This window comes from Citrus sinensis, chromosome 1 (genome assembly GCF_022201045.2).
Source record: "Citrus sinensis cultivar Valencia sweet orange chromosome 1, DVS_A1.0, whole genome shotgun sequence".
Lineage (NCBI taxonomy): Eukaryota > Viridiplantae > Streptophyta > Magnoliopsida > Sapindales > Rutaceae > Citrus > Citrus sinensis.
The window spans coordinates 24,387,762-24,407,425 of NC_068556.1; the positions used below are offsets into that span (position 1 = coordinate 24,387,762).

A 19,664-nucleotide genomic window follows, 5' to 3' on the forward strand; every position below is an offset into this window, starting at 1 on the left:
ATGGGAGTGGGAAGCTATTAGACCGAAGGGGGTATATTGGTCATTTAATATTCTTTATAGATTATGTATGTTGGGGTTATAACGTTAAGCTCCCTATATTTTGACAAAATCACAATCGAGGACGTAATTGAATGTTCGCATCGGTCGGTTCTCTGAGTTACTTAATTGATAGATTAATGAAGTGAGGATATAATATGCTTAGAAAGTTAGAATACAAAGTATAGTTTTCAAGTTTTGTTTTTTTTTTTTTTTGGCAGAAATTATTCGAGTTATTAGACTTCAGTAGCAGTACATCGAGTTAGATAGATCTTTACTAGTAGTAAAAATTTGTTAGTATATGTCTTGATGTAATTTTATTGAAGTTGAATTTGAAATTTGCCCTAACAATAGAGATGTCTATTTACCATCGGGATTTGAAGTGATTTTAAAATAATCAAATCCTCAATTTCAATGATAAAATGAGAAGGTGGTAATTACTAAGAAAATATTTGGTTTTTTTATTTGAAATTTGAAAGAGACTGAATTTAGCTGAAGTTTAAATAGGTTTAAATATATATATCTGAATGATATGTTTGTTTTTCTTTTTTTAATATCTGAATATAAGTGTTAAGTTATTTTTTTAAATCTAAAATATAATATTTTGACATGTATAACCTCATAAATATTAAATATGCTTATATTTATTGGTTAAGCATATTACAAGTTATAAATAAATTATTTATTAGTTAAAAAAATTGATAATGTTTACCTTAACAAAGCATGAAAAATAAAATATATATCTAATGCATGTATTTTTTTTACATTAATATATGATACTTATAATGTTATTTTTAGTATATTATATTGATATATTTTCTTGTAATTACATAAGCCAAACAAGAATTGTTTAATCATTTGAATTAAAATTAATGTATTAAAAAAAATTAAAATCTATTATTAAAATAGTAAATATAAATTAAAAAAGATGGACCTATTATAAAACACACTTACCTAAAGTTATATTATATTTAAAATTCCCATTCAAAAAAAAATTGTTGAATACACTCATATAACCAAAAAAGGGATAAATAAAAAATAATAATAAAGGATAATATGAAATAAATTTATAAGGGTATTAACTAGGGGCGAAGCCAAAAAAATTTTTTTGGTTGGCTAAATTTTTTCTAAGTCCAAATATTATCGCAACTAAGAGCATAAAACTTAATGAAAAGTTCATTAATATATAAGAAAATAAATCGAATTCCAAAAGTAATTCAATTAGAATTAAAAACTACTTAGATTGTGCTTTATGATACTTTCGAGTATTAAATTTATCTATTATCGAATTTGAATCGATAGTGTTTACAATTCTCTTTTCTTGTAGATAATCATACAATTTGATATAAACTCCTTCTCCATCTTATTTCGAAGTGTTGTCTTGATAACCCACTAAACCAGGCCATTTGATTCATCTCCTGAATTTCTTCTTTTCATCCATGGAAATAACTATCTCTAATCTATGATCTATCAATAATCAATTTAAAAATTTGATTGATAGAATTCAATGATTTGACCTAACAATAATATAATCTTACGGAATAAAATTAGAATAAGAACTAACTACAGTCTTTACTACCTTATAATTAATAAATATATTATAAATGATTAAATAAAAATAAATTTATTTTATATTCTTACCAACAGAAAACGAATAACTGAAGAAGAAGTAGCACGTTAGCACCAAGAACCCAAGGAGCAAATAGAGCAGGTTTTGAAAGAATAAAGTAAACGCTCACTTTTTTTTTATACATTAATGGCAAGGTTGTAAATTAAGAGAATGATAAAGTTGTAAATAAAAGAATAGAGTAATGACAATTTTGTAAACTTTGCATAATGGTATTTTTGTAAATTTTTCAAAATTTTAGTAGCATCGCCCCTGGTATTAACGAGAGAGAATAATAAAGTTTCATTAAGATGTTTTGTCATTAAAAAAAAAAGTCATATACCTTTTTTATTCAGACCTAAACATCTTATAATCAGTTATAAGTGATAGAACAATACTAATGCGAAACCTTGTCATTTAAACCATTTATTACCTACCATACAAAAAATACTATCATTGTCTCTTCAATCTTTATCACTCAATAATTCAGTTGTCTTACCACTATTACTCAATCGCACACAATAAGAAAGCACATCTTTCTCATATGATAATAAATTATTGGTAACAAATTAAAGCTTGTTTCTTTTTCTCCACATTTTACTTTCAAGAAAGATCAAAATCATTTACAAGATTCCAATATATCCGTGTCGAAATATATTGGAATCAAGAATAAAACTGAAAATTGCATTCTCATCAAAAGGTGCAAAAAAGTAAAATAAAAGCCAATTTCTTTTTCTTTTCGGCAATTTTGTGAAGTACATATTATTTCGACTTGCAACTCTTTTATTCATCATCTTCATTGCCACCATCACATTTTTTTCAAAAAAAAAATATATATATATACACAATACATCTTTATTAAAAGTCTTGAAATATTAAAACTCACTGAATTAGCTAGGGAGATTGTTTGTTTCCCATGTATTGGAATTAATATAAACCACTTATTCTCTTACTATTTTCATAATAGCCAATAATTTACTGTCAACATAATTTTGTAGTATTACTCTTTTTTTCAAATATACTTTTATTCATTTATAAATTCAATCAATCATATCAATGGAAATTAAAATAAAAAATTTAGGTACTAAAAATAAGAAAATATATATTCTGGTGTGAATAAAAATCAATAATAAGATTTTTTTTTTATACTTTCTGTTATTTTTATACATTTTCTTATAATAAATATATATTCTATATTCCTAAGATAAATTATCAAGTAAATGACCCATTTGTCCCTATTTTTCTTTAAATTTTTGGTCTTAGGAAGGTTTTTGGATATTATAAAAATTGTAAGGGAGTAAGTGGTTTATATTGATTTCAGTAGAGGAAAATTGACAATATCCTAATTAGTTATTGGGAATGATTAATTGTAATTTGTTATATTAGTTAAAATTCACTTTAGGTGTTTTAGAAGACGTTTTAAAAAAATAACTTAGGGCCAAATTAGTGAAATTACCCCCTATCAAAGCAAATGCTGAGAGGTCAGAAAAAATTTAAGTTACTTTTGGAAATGAGAATCGTTTCTTTAATTTAATACAATCATGTCTTTACAACAATTAATTACTTATACGTACCATCAGCGCTTATCATCTACTTTAAAGATATTGTATTCACGACAACTTAATAATCATGGAATGAATGTTGCATGCACTATACTTACCAAGTTGTCTCCACACTCAATGTAGAATATTAACATAATATTATTAATTACAAACCCTTCAAACCAAGAAGAATTTTTTTTTTTTTGGTAACCCCTCCCTGTTTCGGGTCTTGATAGAAGTGTTTTTGATGTAATAGTTTGAAATAACAACACCCACCCAGCAGTGCTTTTGTGAGCTGTAGTAAAGGACATGGGTGTGTGTGTGTCCTCTTCTTTTTTCTAAGGATATTACACTTTTGATGTCCTCATCTCTTTTGCAAATTAGATATTACACTTCTGATGATTTATCTATATATCCTCAACAATAATGCATGCATTGGATTCAAGCGTATTTATTGTCTAGCATACAGTATTTGAATCGTGTGGAACAATTTCTTCACCAATCTTTTCATTGAATTATACATATAATTTCTCTTCTCGAATGACCTTAAGCAAGCAACTGCGTGCTTTGTAGATTCTGAATGTATATAAATTTACTTTGAAGAATTGTTATGACTTTGATCTTGTACTAATTCAATCAAGTGGCTTGCGTAAAAACTGTTTCTTGCTAATAAAATTTGCTTATTCTTAACTAACTCATCATACTTGATCAACGAGTCCTTTTATCACGTTTAATATTCAAAAGGTCATGGCAGCTAATTAGCTTAGGGTGCGTTTGAGATTGAGGTGCTGTAGCTTTTAAGCTACAGCTGCTGTGAAAAAAAAGCTGTAATTATGAAACAAAAGTTAATAATATATACTAAATATAAATTTTAAATAATAATTTTGATAAAATTATTAAAGATATAATAGATTTTGTATTATACAAGTGAAAAATCATATCAATATAGCTTAAAAGTTACAGCAGTTAGTGTTTATCAAAAACTTTAGTGCTGTAGCTTTTAAGCTACAGCTGCCCAACCTCAATCCCAAACGCACCCTTAGTCTGTAAAATTTTTTGGGCTGACATCAAAGGTCTAGTGTACTGCACTCACATGGAGGGGGTTGAGCTTGGGTTGCCATCAAACAATACTTCAAAGAAAAAAATTCAGATTAAAATTTCAAACGAGGCTAGTGAACTAGATAATAATGATAAAAAAAATACAAATTTCAATACACTATAATAATACAAAATTCGTGCATAAGTTTATAAAGTTTAGTTATTATTAACCTATTGCTAGAGCCCCATTCAAATTTAAAAATCATGTTGACGTCCGCATCTAATCATTTTTTATACTTAAAAATGAAGAAAGATAGTGTAGATATCTTTCAGATTTTGAAAATTTTGTTTTAAATTTTTTGTGAAAGGATATTTTGTTATAGGGATAAATGCTTAACTAGTAACTATATTTTAAATTGAGTATCCACTTATTTCTCGTGCTTTAAAAATTTTCTCAAGATACCTTGCTGGTAATTATACTACAATCTTACCCTTACTTTTTTTTTTTACTTATATAATAATACCCTTGCAACATTATTCTTGGAGATATTAGTGAAAAAAATGAATTTATCAAATTGGCCATAAAAATAAAATAAAAATTAGCCGTTATTATTTTACTTTTAGGGTTAATTTGGTAAATTACTTTTTTACATAAAATTATTAGTAACATTGTTGCAAGGTATTAAACTTTGCTTTAAGTTGGCTGGTATTAATTTATTTATAAGTAATAATTAGTAAGATTGTTGTAAGGATATGAAAAATACCAATAGTTTTATACTGATATTTTTTTCTTAATTTGCTAATAAGTAATTATTGGTTAACTTACTAATTAACTTTTATAGATTAAAAATTAATGTCAAAATTATTATCACAAAGGTATTATTGTAAAATCAAAGAAAAATACTATAAAAGTGTAATATATTTAGTATGTGTATTTTAAGGCATTTTTTAAAATATAAGAACTAGACTGACACTTAAGTTAAAATATAGGGATTAAATAAGTATTAAGCACTCTTAAATGCCATGAAAACAACTCTAATGGTTATTCTCTTTTATCGTGTTAAATTATATATATGAAAGATAATAATCAATATCTACAAATAAGCTAATTTTGTAAGTGTATCTTTGTTATACTCAAAACAATGACATAATGTAGAGTATATATTGAATATCTTTAATAAATTAGGAAAAATAATATCGTTAAAAGATTCAAAATATATCTTTGGATAATATATTATTGGATTTACTTATTAAGTTTTATTTTTTTGCCGTTATGGCCTATTATTAAAGAAGGAAATTAGTATAAAAAATCGCACAACATGATCCTAATTACTACTCTTGCAACATGCATGTTTATGGAAACATTTTTTTTTTCTTTTTTTGTTTTAGTTTCCAAAATTATCAAATTTCAGTTAAAATTTTTGTCTCGATCATTTAACCTAACCCTAACCCTAACCCTAATTAACATTTCGTCTCCACATAGAAACGACAAATAACATTGACTGAAGCATACAGATACCGCCACGTGAACCCACCAGAAAGTTTAGTGGTCTCCACAAGAATCAAATGGACACGTGGCATGCATGATTGATGATTCATTCTCAACTTCGCACTATTTGCTTTCAAAAGCAGGGTTTTTTTTTCTTTGCATTCGAGATGAGTTATCCAAACCACCGACTACAAAGTTGATAAAGAAATCAAAGAATCCAATCAAAAATCCACCACAGCCGTTGATCAAATAAAAACAGTTAAAGTCCCACGTGTCACCAATCAAGCCATCATCTATGCATACTCTTGAGATCTCTCTAATGTGTCATATGTTCAAACAGGCAGGTGTTACATCTTCAAACAAATGGCCTCAAATAATTTACATGCCACTTTTAGCAAAACAGAATCACAATATTTGCAAAATTAAAAATCCATCCCTACAATTTTATCTCTTGCCATTCTCACCACCCTTTCCGATGCTTATATAAACCACTCAACTCTTCACACAAAATCCCATCACATTCAAAACAAAAAATTAATATAAAAAAAAAATCCTTCTCGATCACTTCTTGTTTGCTCTTTGTTAGCACTTTTTCCAAGATGTCTTTTGTCGAAATTACAGAGCCAATAATGAACGTGCCAAAGAGGGCATATGTAACATTTTTGGCTGGCAATGGTGACTATGTGAAAGGTGTTGTTGGCTTGGCCAAGGGCTTAAGAAAGGCCAAATCTGAGTACCCTCTTGTAGTTGCTATTTTGCCCGATGTCCCGGAGGATCACCGCCAGATTCTCGAGTCCCAAGGCTGTATTGTCCGGGAAATCGAGCCGGTCTACCCGCCGGAAAACCAAACGGAATTTGCCATGGCTTACTATGTCATCAATTACTCGAAGCTTCGCATTTGGGAGGTAATAATTATAATACTATTAGCTTAATGAAATTTTTATGTTCATGTTATCATCCCATGCAAAATTTGCACGTGGCTTATTTGTAGTGGAACTTATGCCCACGTGTGTGGCAGCATGCATCTTGTAAATAAAGTCGCAACTTGCTAGTGCTTTAATTAGCCAAAAACTATATGTATTCATATATAATTTTTTGCATAAAACTTTTGTCATTTCTCTCTGAAAATGCCCTCTTTGTTTTTGTTTTTTTATTTAACCTAACTTGAGCGCTAATAATATTAAGTTTTATTTTCTACTAAACGATTCAAGATGTTTTGGTCTATTAATTTCTTTTTTTTTTATATCAGAAATAATTTCATCGAGTTCATATCTATTCGACTGAACCTAGCTATTTACTTCGTGCTCGTTAAATTTAAATTAATTTACACGCAGCTGGTTAATTATTAACAATTATTGGACGAAATTTTGTATGTAGTTTGTGGAGTATGAGAAGATGATATACTTGGATGGTGACATACAAGTGTTTGATAATATCGATCATCTTTTTGATGCACCGGACGGCTACTTTTATGCTGTCATGGACTGTTTCTGTGAGAAAACCTGGAGTAATTCACCGCAATTCAAGATCGGATACTGCCAGCAGTGCCCTGAAAAGGTGCAATGGCCGGTGGAGATGGGCTCGCCGCCGCCTCTTTACTTCAACGCCGGCATGTTTGTGTATGAGCCTAATCTCTTGACCTACCATGATCTTTTGGAGACCGTCAAAGTCACTCCTCCTACTATATTTGCTGAGCAGGTAATTAACTAATAACCCTAACTAATTGATATTTTTATTTTTATCTGGGGTTTTTGAGATTTTAATTTTGTGTTAATTAATTTATTTTGGGATTTGCATGCAGGATTTTCTGAACATGTACTTTAAGGATATTTACAAGCCAATTCCTCCAACATACAATCTTGTTGTGGCTATGCTGTGGCGCCACCTTGAGAATGTAGATGTTGACAAAGTGAAAGTTGTTCACTATTGTGCTGCTGTAAGTATTAGCTAGTTTGTCAATCATTCTTCAATAAATAATAATATCAACAACACCAAAATATATTTAGTTAGGGTTTGTTTTTTAACTGAATTGCTGTTTGCTAATAGCCATCAACAAGTTAATGATTGTTTTAATATTTTGATCGCACCTTTTCAGTAACGGTCACCGTTTTTTTTTTGTTTGTCTTTAACATCATCTTTAAGCTGCTAAATTGAAATAGTATTTGGTACTTATGAAAACGAACCTTAATTAGTGCATGTTTGAGTTTGAACTCTCATGAAATAGAAGCAAGCGATCAGCTGTCATGCTACTACTTGTTCTCGGCATAATTAATAAAATTACCAACGGCAGTTAGTGTTTGTTTTTCAACATCCTTATGGTTTGTCTCCAAAGCACAACAATTACAAATTGACATGCCCTTGTCAATAAACAAACACTAATATTGTGAGATTATGATAATATTGAATTTACAGGGATCCAAGCCATGGAGGTTCACGGGAAAAGAAGAGAACATGGACAGGACAGACATCAAATTGCTTGTCAAGAAATGGTGGGATATTTATGAAGATGAGTCTCTTGATTACAAGAATTTCATTGTGCCGGCGACGACAAACAGTGAAAAGATAGGGTCCCTTTTCGTCACTGCTCTGAGTGAAGATGGTGTTGTTGTTCAACAAAGAAATGCCCCATCTGCTGCCTAGATCAATAATATTATGTCAATGTAATATAGTATATACTTGTTAGCTAAGGCTCTATATATGTTTTGTGTTTGATGTGTAATGGAATAAAAATAAAGCAATATTAATAACTTGGTTTTTGCTTTACTTTATTAATGGTTTTTACATTTTTTTTTCAGATTCTTGTTACATTTTTATGTGGTTGAGTTTTGATTTTCTTGGGAAAGTGAGTTTGGATTTTTGGGAAAGTGAGTTTGGATTTTTGGAAAATCATACATGATACCGTGAAACGTAACGAATAAAGACTGAAGTATATACTGCGTGGCTTTCTAAATGGTCCCCAACTCTCACAGCCTCAAGCTACAAAATCAAGTCTGTGGTTATATGTCTAAGATTGATAATGTGCAATTAAGAAGAAGAAGAAAAAAAGGTCCAGAACAGAAATAAAAAATGCAAATTAATATATTTAGTCCAATGTTAATAAAAATTTGGCCTTTTTATGGTTTCATCAAAATTTAACTTTTCTAGAGAATATATACATCAAAATTATCTTGCGATTCTTGTTTAGTTGTTTTATTTAATTTTAGAGTGTGGTATAATCATATTCTTTATCAACATGTTACCATTTGATTTCTCTTGCATTTTTTTCCCAAAAAGAATAAATATCTTTACTCTATATTAATTACTGTAAGATGTATATATGCAATATAACAGGACTCTCGTCTCCGAAATTTTGTATTACACTTCTAAAAGTGATTTTGAAAAGGTAAAATTTAATTTTGCTGTTTTGTAAATTTTTTTTACAAATCACTTTTGGGAAAATCACCCCATCCTATTTTGAACAAATAAGGAAGAAATAGTTTTTCAAAATCTGATTTCGAAAATCATATTTATACTTAATACAATTCCATATATGTCCTCATAAAACATTATAAAAATCTAAAATTATCATTATTAATTAGTAAATAAAATCATTAACTTTAAAGAGATAGTCATTATTACCAATTATATTGGGATAAAAAATAAAAAATAAAATTAACAATATAACTTAAAAATTATTATAGGTACACAATAAAAATATTGTATATATTAGTTAAAAATTATTATAGGTACACAATAAAAATATTGTATATATATGTTTATAAATATTAAAATAAATTTTATTCAACATTATATCTAATTTAGTCACTTACATTATTACAGTCCGTTAACAGTAAGATTTACCAAACACATGCGATTACTTTTAAATCTTCCAGTCTTTTTAAAAATAAAATTTTCCAAACATATAACTGATTCTCTTATTAACTAATTATTTCTACAACATAATTATATATATATATATATATGTGTGTGTGTGTGTGTGTGTGTGTGTGTGTGAGAGAGAGAGAGAGAGAGAGATCATCATGCTGCAAATTGATTTGATTTTGATTAAATTCATAAATACGCCCGCTTCTTAAATGAATGAACATGTATTTGACATATCCACGGCCCCCGATTTGGAAGTTATAAATAAATAATTGATATTTTTAAACATTAATGTGATTATTGAAATATAAAGTATCAAAATTAAACCAATCTAAGTTTAAAAGGGAAACATAATCCTGAAACTTGCCTTTTCAATGGAGATGGATACAGAAAATAATGAAAGAAAATTAACTTCCCAAATTTCACTTTTAATTAGCACTTTCACAACCCCTCAGTTCTTATAAATGGAGGCACCCTATTCATCAAATCTAGCCTTATTCAAGATTAAAAAAATTAGTTTTTTCTTTGAAAACTTATTCTCTTTATCCATTTTTAAAATGTCTTCTAAGAGGGCTTATGTGACATTTTTGGCTGGCAATGGTGATTATGTGAAGGGTGTTGTGGGCTTGGTCAAAGGTTTAAGGAAGGCCAAATCTGCATATCCTCTAGTCGTGGCTGTTTTGCCTGATGTACCGGCGGATCATCGGGAAATTCTTGTATCCCAAGGATGCATTGTTCGTGAGATTCAGCCGGTGTACCCACCGGAAAACCAGACCCAATTCGCTATGGCATATTATGTCATCAACTATTCCAAGCTTCGCATTTGGGAGGTACAAATATGCAAACATTTTTTAAATGTTGGTTTATTATCACCATTGTTAGATAGTTCTATGATCACATGAGACATTAGGGCAATGATATCTATACATTTTAAAGTGCGAATTTGGAACTAGATATCCATTATCTAGCTTTAAATTTGCGCCCGTTGCACGCAGATGCCTGCATTAGATAAAAGCTCATTTCCAAAAAATTCTAAGTCTTCATACTCATCATGATTATTTTTGATATTTCTTCTTTAATGTTACACATGCATGCATGTTGATAATTAAAATTTTGACTATATATTTGTTTCTGTGTACGTAGTTTGTGGAGTATGCGAAGATGATATATTTAGACGGTGACATACAAGTGTTCGAGAATATTGATCATCTTTTCGAGTTGCCAAACGGCTACTTGTATGCTGCCATGGACTGTTTCTGTGAGAAGACATGGAGCAACTCACCGCAATACAAGATCGGATACTGCCAGCAGTGCCCTGAAAAAGTTAAGTGGCCTGCATCCATGGGGTCGCCGCCACCGAAGTACTTCAACGCCGGCATGTTTGTTTATGAGCCTAATCTTTTGACCTACTCTCATCTCTTGGAAACCCTAAAGGTCACTCCTCCTTCTTCTTTTGCCGAGCAGGTAACAAAAGCCTCAAGGTCTTGTTCTAAATTCTAAAAACATTAGCACTTATAAAGAGTAGAGTATTCCCACAATTTTTGTAATTTTTAAAAATTTTTGCAGGATTTTTTGAATAATTTCTTCAGGAATATTTACAAGCCCATTTCTCATACATACAATTTTGTTTTAGCAATGCTTTGGCGTCACCCTGAGCATGTTGAAACTGAAAAAGTGAAGGTTGTGCATTACTGTGCATCTGTAAGTTTCAAATAATATATCTTCCATATTCATTCATTAATTGGATATACAATTTCTTTGAATTTCTCTATACATTTACTTATTGATTAATTAACTGATCAGAGATTAATTTTCATTTATTGTAAATAAAATTAAAAGGGATCAAAGCCATGGAGATATACTGGGAAAGAAGAGAACATGGACAGAGAAGACATAAAGATGCTTGTGAAAAAATGGAAGGATATTTATGAGGATAAGTCATTGGATTACAAGAATTTGGCCATGGATGATAACGCAAAGCTTAATCTGTTGATTGAGGTGCTTGATGATGATGACGCTATAACTAAGCCCAAGAAAGCCCCATCTGCAGCTTGAATAATTTTTAATTAAGAGTTTAATTGGGGCATTTATTTTTTTATTTTTGGCAAGCCCCAATCTTTTGAAGTATATCATTATGTTTTTAATTTCTAGTTGTGTGATTGATATTGTGGTAATTAATTGCCCTCTTTATGTGTTTTTGTGGTTTAGAGAGGCAATTTTCAATCTTTTGCTGCAGTATTTTGATATATCATTAAAGCTTATACTGTGGTTTTGTAAATTTTTATTCTTTTAATTATGTTTATTATAATCTTTATTCAACGTGATGAATAACTGCCATTGTTAGAGATTTTAGACATAAGTAATGAGTTGTTGGTTATTGCTATGAGTACATACATATTCGATTTTCTCATCAGAATTTGGCATGCATGGGTCGGTCCAATCATAGCAAAGTCAGACAGTCTAAACATTGTTCAAAGAGTAATTTTCTATAACCAAACCAAATTAGTTCATGATTATGAAAAAAATTATTGATTTAACCAATATAATAATATTGACCTCAATCAAATTTGCTCCCATGAGTTCTAATATAGGAATCCAAAATATTGAGTCTAAATCTGACCCCAAATAAATATGAAAAGCAATATAATGAAAAGCGAAAGCTTTTTATTTTATTTTATTTTTAACTAAAGAAAAGAGAAAGAAAACTTGTTTAAGACAATATTCATCGTATGACCATTTTTATATTGTTCCCTCAAGGACTGCTTGACATGTGACAATCAAAACTTTTTTTTTAAAATGAAAGTTTTTTAATAATGTGTCAACTTGCATAATGTGTCAGGAAATTTTAATTCCATCTAAGATCTTGTAAGTAAAAATATCAAACAAATAATAAATATAAAATATATAGAGAATAAAATAAATCAAAAACATAAGATTTTATTTGGAAAACTCTTATATTGAAGAAAAATCATGGCCGCAAAAGATGATGAGAGAAAAATTTACTATATCAAAAATTATTACAATCACTCTAATATTTTCATCACACCTAAAACCCTAATAACACTCAATCTCTCAATAGATTTGTCGTTTTTCTCGCACTAAAAACTTTCTATTTGCAGAGAACTGATTGTTGTGTTATACAAACAAGTGAACTTAACCTCCATGTATATAGTGATTATTCCTTATAGGAGAAGTATTTCTTTTCTTACACCGGTAGTATTTCTCTTTGAATAAGTCAAGTTCGAAGGTGGAAATTACTTGTTCCTTAAATGGAAATCCTACTAAAGAATAAAATATCTTAGGAAATCCGTATTGAAAAAAAAAAGACATATTTCCTAACAATCTCCACCTTGACAATTTTTTCAATTAAGCAATAAAATATGATCTATCATGTATCTACACAATCATATCTTCTTTACTCCACCAAAAGTAAACTCATATAGGGCTTATGAGAATCATTGCACCATGGGTAAAATTTTGTCCTTTATCCAATAGCTATAATTCTCCACACTGAGAATCGTCATACTTTACCTTATCCAGAGCACATATATTCGACACATGTCGATCATTTTTCTGAAAAACCCACTCTTATGTTTGGCATCCTTAAGAGTCTTTAGCCATTGAAATAAAAATTCCACTACACATCTTGCATAAATGCCAAACTGGCAAACCATGTATTGCGTGCAAATTTTGTGGACTAGATAGTAGTAATACATCCTCTTCCGTGGCATGTCAAAAAGGATAAACTAGTCTCTCATGGAAAAAAAGAGACACCATTAGCCGAATATCTCCATATACTGATTTAGAGCTATTTGTCAAACTTGCTTTATTCCGACAACCTTTTTTAAGGTGGCTTGATTCTCTACATACCTCTAGGGGTTTCCACCACTGGGAACAAGGTTCATATTGCCTTTGTTTTCCTTGTGTGACTAGATTGAATCAATATATCATTAACTTCAACTTGCCACAAGTTAAAATTGATTTTTCCATCAAACGTTTTAACCTCAATCCTCACAGGTTTGAAAATTTGTTCGCAAATATACTTACTTTACATAACAACCTTTAGCTTTGATAACACTAATTAAAGAATTTTAATTTCACCCAAGATCTTGTAAGTAAAAATATCAAACACATAGTAAACAGAAAATAGATGAAGAATAAAACTAATTACACAACATAAGAATTTATGTGAAAAACCTTATGCTGGAGAAAAACCACGACCGCCAAGGATGATGAGAGAAAAATCTACTATATGAAAATTATTACAATTACTTGAGTATTTTTCTCACACCCAAAACCCAATGATACCCAATGTCTCAATAGACCTACCGTTTCTCTCACACTAAAAACTATCTATTTGCAGATAACTGATTGTTGTATTATATGAACAAATGAATCTAATCTCCCTGTATAATGATTATTTCTTGTAGGAGAAGTATTTTTTTTTCTTATAGTAATAGTATTCCTCCTTGAATAAGTCAATTCCCAAACGAAAAATTACTTATTTCTTAAATAAGAATTCTACTAAAGAAAAAAAATTCTAAAAAATCCTTATTAAAAAATAAGACATATTTTATAAGATAATGGAAAATCAGTTGTCCACCTAAACTTTTTTAGATTGATATTATGTATAAAAAAATAAAAAAGAATAAAACAAAAGTGAAGGAGCTTGCAATTGTGTGCTTGTGTGTGTATATAGAAAGCAAATTAAATTGAAATAAGAAAATTAGAGATCGATCATCAGGCAGCTAAGTAGTTAACGGAAGAAGCAAAATGAATGGTGAAGCATGTGGTGCTCGCCAAATTCAAAGAAGGAACAATAGGAGATGAAATTGAACAAGTGATCAAAGCTTTTGCAAATCTTGTCAATCTCATTCCCACGAAGTCTTTTCAATGGTAATCATCATCTCTATCACTCTTAATTAATACAATAATACTCTTTTATTAGTATCCTAGTAATCAATTAATTAATGCTACCAACCACTTAGCTTCATGTCTACTGGGTTATGTTTGAGACCAAAAGTTTAGCCAACCTAACCGGCAGGCGACCAATGGAATAGTTGATCTGCTTCTCAGTTGTTGCATGTCGATTTAAAGGAGCTCTTCTCAGAAAGCTAAAAGTGCTTGAGATTTTTATGCCGCGCAACAGGGGAAAGCATGTGAGCACTGAGAACTTCCATAAAAGGTTTCTCACACGTATATTTGAATCAACATTTGAGAGAAGAGAGGGCGTTACACGTTCTCATTCTGCACATTAGCTCTCAAACTCGATATTGCCCATTTTGGATAAATTTATTGTGTTTGATTACAACCCCATAAATAATTAATGCTCCTTTCTGAAATTGAATCGTATAGAATTTCAATTGATTAGCTACCAAAACATGTGCTTTTTTAAAAAAAATTTAATTGGATTAATAACTAAATTACAATATCTCGTACAAACTTTTGAAAAAATTAGATTAGTAGAGGTTCCAAAATCCTTAAATTAGATTAGTAATTATTTAGTGCTGACCTTACATTTTACCAAAGCTAAAAGATTTTAAAGAAAGACATACAAACTTAAATGAGTTATTACAAGATAAAAAAATCATGAACATTAATGAATTAATATTTTATCTTCCAGCCTTGTCTGTAGTAATCTTTGAATTATCAAAAGTCTTAAAATTTTAATTTACCTTTTCTTTTTATTTAGAAGATGATCACAAATGGGGACACAATAATGCACGTTTTTTTTTTTATATTTTCTTGTATTAAATGGGAGCAAACTGATTTTTTTTTTTTTATACTTTTCGAGATAAAATAAAAACTATCATTTTAAAGATAAATTAAAGTTTACTCTTTTTATGTTCTACGAAGATAAAATATTAGATAACATATAGAAAAAAGGAAAAAAAAGGTTAAAAAAGTTAACATCTATTCATTTTTTATATTCAATCAGTAATTCTGCTTCTTGGAAGTGGTATTCCAATATTTACATAAATATGAAATAATTAATTAATTGGATGACTAATTTTCATGACTTGTAAGTACAGTAGTATTGTTGTTTCGTCCTCAAGGACCTCTACATAATTAACATTCATTAATTAGAGGAGAATGTGTAAAATTGGCCTATGCCGTGCTTTCCCAATCCAAAATATTTAAACTCATTTATATTTCGCGTCGCACTAGCGGCATATGTAGAAGCAATTTTTAAAAGGTCGGCTCGACACCGTTCGTTAGCCTATCAATTATTATTATTATTATTATTATTATTATTTGTAATTGTACTGAGTTTTGGGCTTCTTTTTTCTCGATTTCTTTTTAAAATTCTTTATTAGAATTATTAAAACGTCCCTCAGAATTGTTTCAAGAAAACATAATTCTCCCCAACTTAATTATTATAAAACTATTATCAAGTTATTGTTAAATTTTAATATGTGATAAATAATTATAAACATTATTAATCAATTATCCATTGCCTTCATGCGTAAAATCTGAGCATAATATGAGCCTGTGATGTGCCATGTCAACCCCGCTCATTTTTGCAATTTACACCTATAATTAGAGAGGAGATAAGTGTTATTTCACAAATATTCCTTCTATTTATTATTATACAAAACCATAGGGAGCGCAGTGTTATTATCCTAAAATTTATTTAAACACCGGTGCCAACTTGGTTCCATTCGCAGCGGATGAAAGCCGAAACATAAAGGCAGAGATATGGAAGAAGCTAAAGGAGTGGTGAAGCACGTACTTCTGGCCAAGTTCAAAGAAGGGACTGCTCAAGATCAAATTGATCAGCTCATCAAAGACTATGCAAATCTTGTGAATCTCATTGAACCCATGAAGTCTTTCCAATGGTATTACTATTATCATAGTCACACTTGAAAACACTTTCATTCTTGAAAATGAATGCTACCTATGTCGTAAGTTTTTCATCTTTTTGCTACTAAGTGAATTCTCTAGTTGTTTGTTTGATGAAATGACATTGAAGTTTTAATTTCTCATGAGACTCTGTTTTGTTTGGGCCTGCGGCTGTGATCTTTGCGAATTTCTAGCTGGTGGATTTAGCAAGGGACTTTTAACTCCTTTTGATAACAATTTATATGTACTTTTGATGATTAGATTTGGGATCTGTGCTGCAGGTCTCCCATTTGCATTACAAAAGTTCGAATCTGTCTAGGGTTCATGTGCTAACTTGTACAATTGCGGTTGATTTGACAAGTTGTTTCCCAGATAATGCTCTTACCATACTTCTCGATGCACAAAATGTCTAGTGAATGTCGTTGATTTTAAGGGGATGATTGCGGAGTTAATCCGCAGCTGCTGCGGATTGGAATTACTGGCTGTTAAGTATAAGTGGGTGTTTACCATGTGCTTTACTTGTTGTGCTTTCAGAATTAAGCACAATCACAACAGTTAGAAATATATAGGCCGAAACAAATAGTCAAGGGTGTATCCACTTGTGATCAAATTTTTTTTTTTTTGGTTTTTTAATTTATTTTATGTGCTGCAACAGGGGCAAGGATGTGAGCATTGAGAATCGTCATCAGGGTTTCACTCATATTTTTGAATCTACCTTTGAGAGCACAGAGGGTGTTGCAGAGTATGTAGCTCATCCGGCACATGTTGAATACGCAAACTTGTTCCTGGCCAACTTGGAGAAAGTTCTCGTGATTGACTACAAACCGACAACAGTACGTGTCTGAGTTGTACTAGTAGGGAAGTGATCAGTCTTCCATGTGGTTGTTATTTGAATATTGTGTCCGTTTTCTTGAACAATATTGGGTGACTTCATATGTATGTGAAATTGGTGGTGGTGAAACCCAAGAATTTATGTATTTGGATATAATGATATGACAGTAAGGGTAGTTTGAATACTCTCATATTTATAGATTCTCCTTCTGGCTTGATTAATAATCGTGTTTCTGTATTTGTGTTATAAGATTAAATCATTGCATTTTAAGATTTGCACTTGTTACTTACAATTTACAGATTTTTGCCAACATTAAAAAATTTATATATATCATTGGTGGACATTAAGATCTCCGACATTAAATTATTCTCTTTTTGCGGATTGTGAGGAGTCAAACTCACATCAGGCTCTTTGATCATACTATTCTAACTGGAATTCCTTCTTTTTCCATTTCTATATGTTTCTCCTTGATATTGAGGCCTTTGCATTGTGTTTGATGATCGTTAACTCTTTTTGATGAACAGCAACTTATTTATTCCTTTTTTCTCCCAGCTTTCTGGCTTGACAAATTTGAAACACAAAGGACTTGGTGCTCGTCTTGGTCTGTCTTTGTAACACCCTCTTATAGTTTTTGCTGCAAAGCCAACTACTAATTCTTATCGTTTGTAGAATTGCAGCAAAAGTTGCTGCAAGAAACCCAGAATCTGTGTAGGAGATCCATATTCTAAAATCTTCCATTTTTTAAGCCAATTTTTGTTCATTGTGCTGTATATCATATACATCTGTCACTTTGATTCTGATGTTTATACAGCATGTACTTGAAGAAGATGTAAATACCTAAGAATAACTTTGTGTTAACCTTTTGAGTCACTTTATTGATCCAAATAACAGGTTACAAGGAGCTTATTATGTAATCACTAATACAAAAATGCAGATTCATTCTATTGTGGCAGAAGGTTAGCAACAACCAAAATGATACTGCAGATAGATTGCAAACCCTGAGTTCCCTTTACAACTGCAGGATCAGCTGTAAGGCCCTTGAGTTCATCTTCACAATCACCAGCTCATTCAAGGCAGCTGATGTATGTGTACCTAAACCAACGGAATCACTGATTTTCAAGTCCTGTTCTGCATCATCAAAGTCACCGATGGCATCGTCATAATGTTGAGAGCAAGACATCTAGCTCTCCTTCAGACGATTAGTAGCTTTTGGGATCAATTATTTGACGAGATTAAGGGTGTTTGTTGTGTTGGAACGTGCTAAGTCGACAGTGATTTGGTGAGGCCTGGAAAATCTGCAGAGCTAACTCCAGGAGTGGAGTTGAGTACTGATTGACAGAAAGAAGGATTCGTTGTGTTTCAACAAATATCAGTGATCTCACTTCCTGATACTTCCACACTTATTCTTGCAAACGTAGGTGTAATGAGCAGCACGAAGAGAATTAAACTTGAAAAAAGTTGCTTCTGATAGAAACTATTTTGTTCTCTTGCTTCTTTCTGAATTCCTTGAAGTGCTTTTGCATAAAGCAAAACAAGACATTTACGCATAAAATCACTCAACTGAAAACGAAACTTAATTTATTTGTTGACAGAATTGAAATTTATTTTTACACATTGCCAAACAAGTTAGAAATATATGTAATGTTATCTGTTCCTACCTCTTTTCGCATAAGAAATTAATATGTTTCTAAAAAAGAAAAGAATCGATTTTTCTTATTAGCATTTTATTCTTAAATTGTTGTTTTCGAATTTTTTTGATCTTCTACCATATAAAATCTAATCAATAATTCTCTGATTTCCATTAATATCCATTTTTCTTCTTTAGTAATTTCGCATCCATATGTTTCTTCTCCGATGTGGATATCTACATATTTTAAAATGAAGATTTGAAGTTGTATGGTGTCTTTGTATCTATTATAGAATGTTAAGTAAGAGCTATAAAACGGTGACTTAGAGCTAGAAAAAGGTCTTAGCCTCAACTTCACATTTAAAAAAAATATACTGACATAACTATTTTGCCAACAACTTACTTGAGACTTTCTGGGTTAAGGCTTCATTTGGTATTGCTGTGTGGCACTCATGTTCTAGAACCTATTCAAAACTTTGTTTCAGTAATTTGACTGTTAAATTAAATTGTTTCAGCTTCCACTCTAAAGCAACTGTGGCTAGCCAGAACACCTAAATAACGAAACAATGAATATGAATCCCACATCATTAAGCAATATGAAACACAGTAAGAATTTTCCTAATCAAAATGACAACAGTTCAAATCTATATTAATAATCAATTTATACTGGAACTGCCCACCTTTTAATCTTCTACAAGCAAATGCTTAGCAATGACATTAGAAAGATTTATAAATTTCGCTTTCTTCCTTCTTGATCCGACCTGATCCATTAGGATTAAACATCACTAGCT

At 30.4% G+C, this 19,664-nt stretch overlaps 3 protein-coding genes across 3 annotated transcripts; all 3 read left to right on the forward strand.

The window, feature by feature from the left end:
* The first annotated feature begins 6,101 nt into the window (after positions 1–6,101).
* LOC102628674 (galactinol synthase 2-like) lies at positions 6,102–8,473 on the forward strand. Its single transcript, XM_006488725.3, has 4 exons — positions 6,102–6,615; positions 7,088–7,408; positions 7,512–7,646; positions 8,123–8,473. Exons 1-4 carry the CDS (start codon positions 6,310–6,312, stop codon positions 8,348–8,350), a joined length of 990 nt encoding a protein of 329 aa, XP_006488788.1. The 5' UTR covers positions 6,102–6,309; the 3' UTR covers positions 8,351–8,473.
* Positions 8,474–10,128: 1,655 nt separating this feature from the next.
* On the forward strand, positions 10,129–11,626 carry LOC102609434 (galactinol synthase 2-like). Its single transcript, XM_006488917.3, has 4 exons — positions 10,129–10,401; positions 10,715–11,035; positions 11,138–11,272; positions 11,411–11,626. Exons 1-4 carry the CDS (start codon positions 10,129–10,131, stop codon positions 11,624–11,626), a joined length of 945 nt encoding a protein of 314 aa, XP_006488980.3.
* A 4,594-nt stretch (positions 11,627–16,220) lies between these two features.
* LOC102628374 (stress-response A/B barrel domain-containing protein HS1) lies at positions 16,221–17,446 on the forward strand. Its single transcript, XM_006488724.4, has 2 exons — positions 16,221–16,410; positions 17,070–17,446. The coding sequence occupies exons 1-2, from the start codon at positions 16,271–16,273 to the stop codon at positions 17,257–17,259; spliced, it is 330 nt and encodes a 109-aa protein (XP_006488787.1). The 5' UTR covers positions 16,221–16,270; the 3' UTR covers positions 17,260–17,446.
* The last annotated feature ends 2,218 nt before the right edge of the window (positions 17,447–19,664 follow it).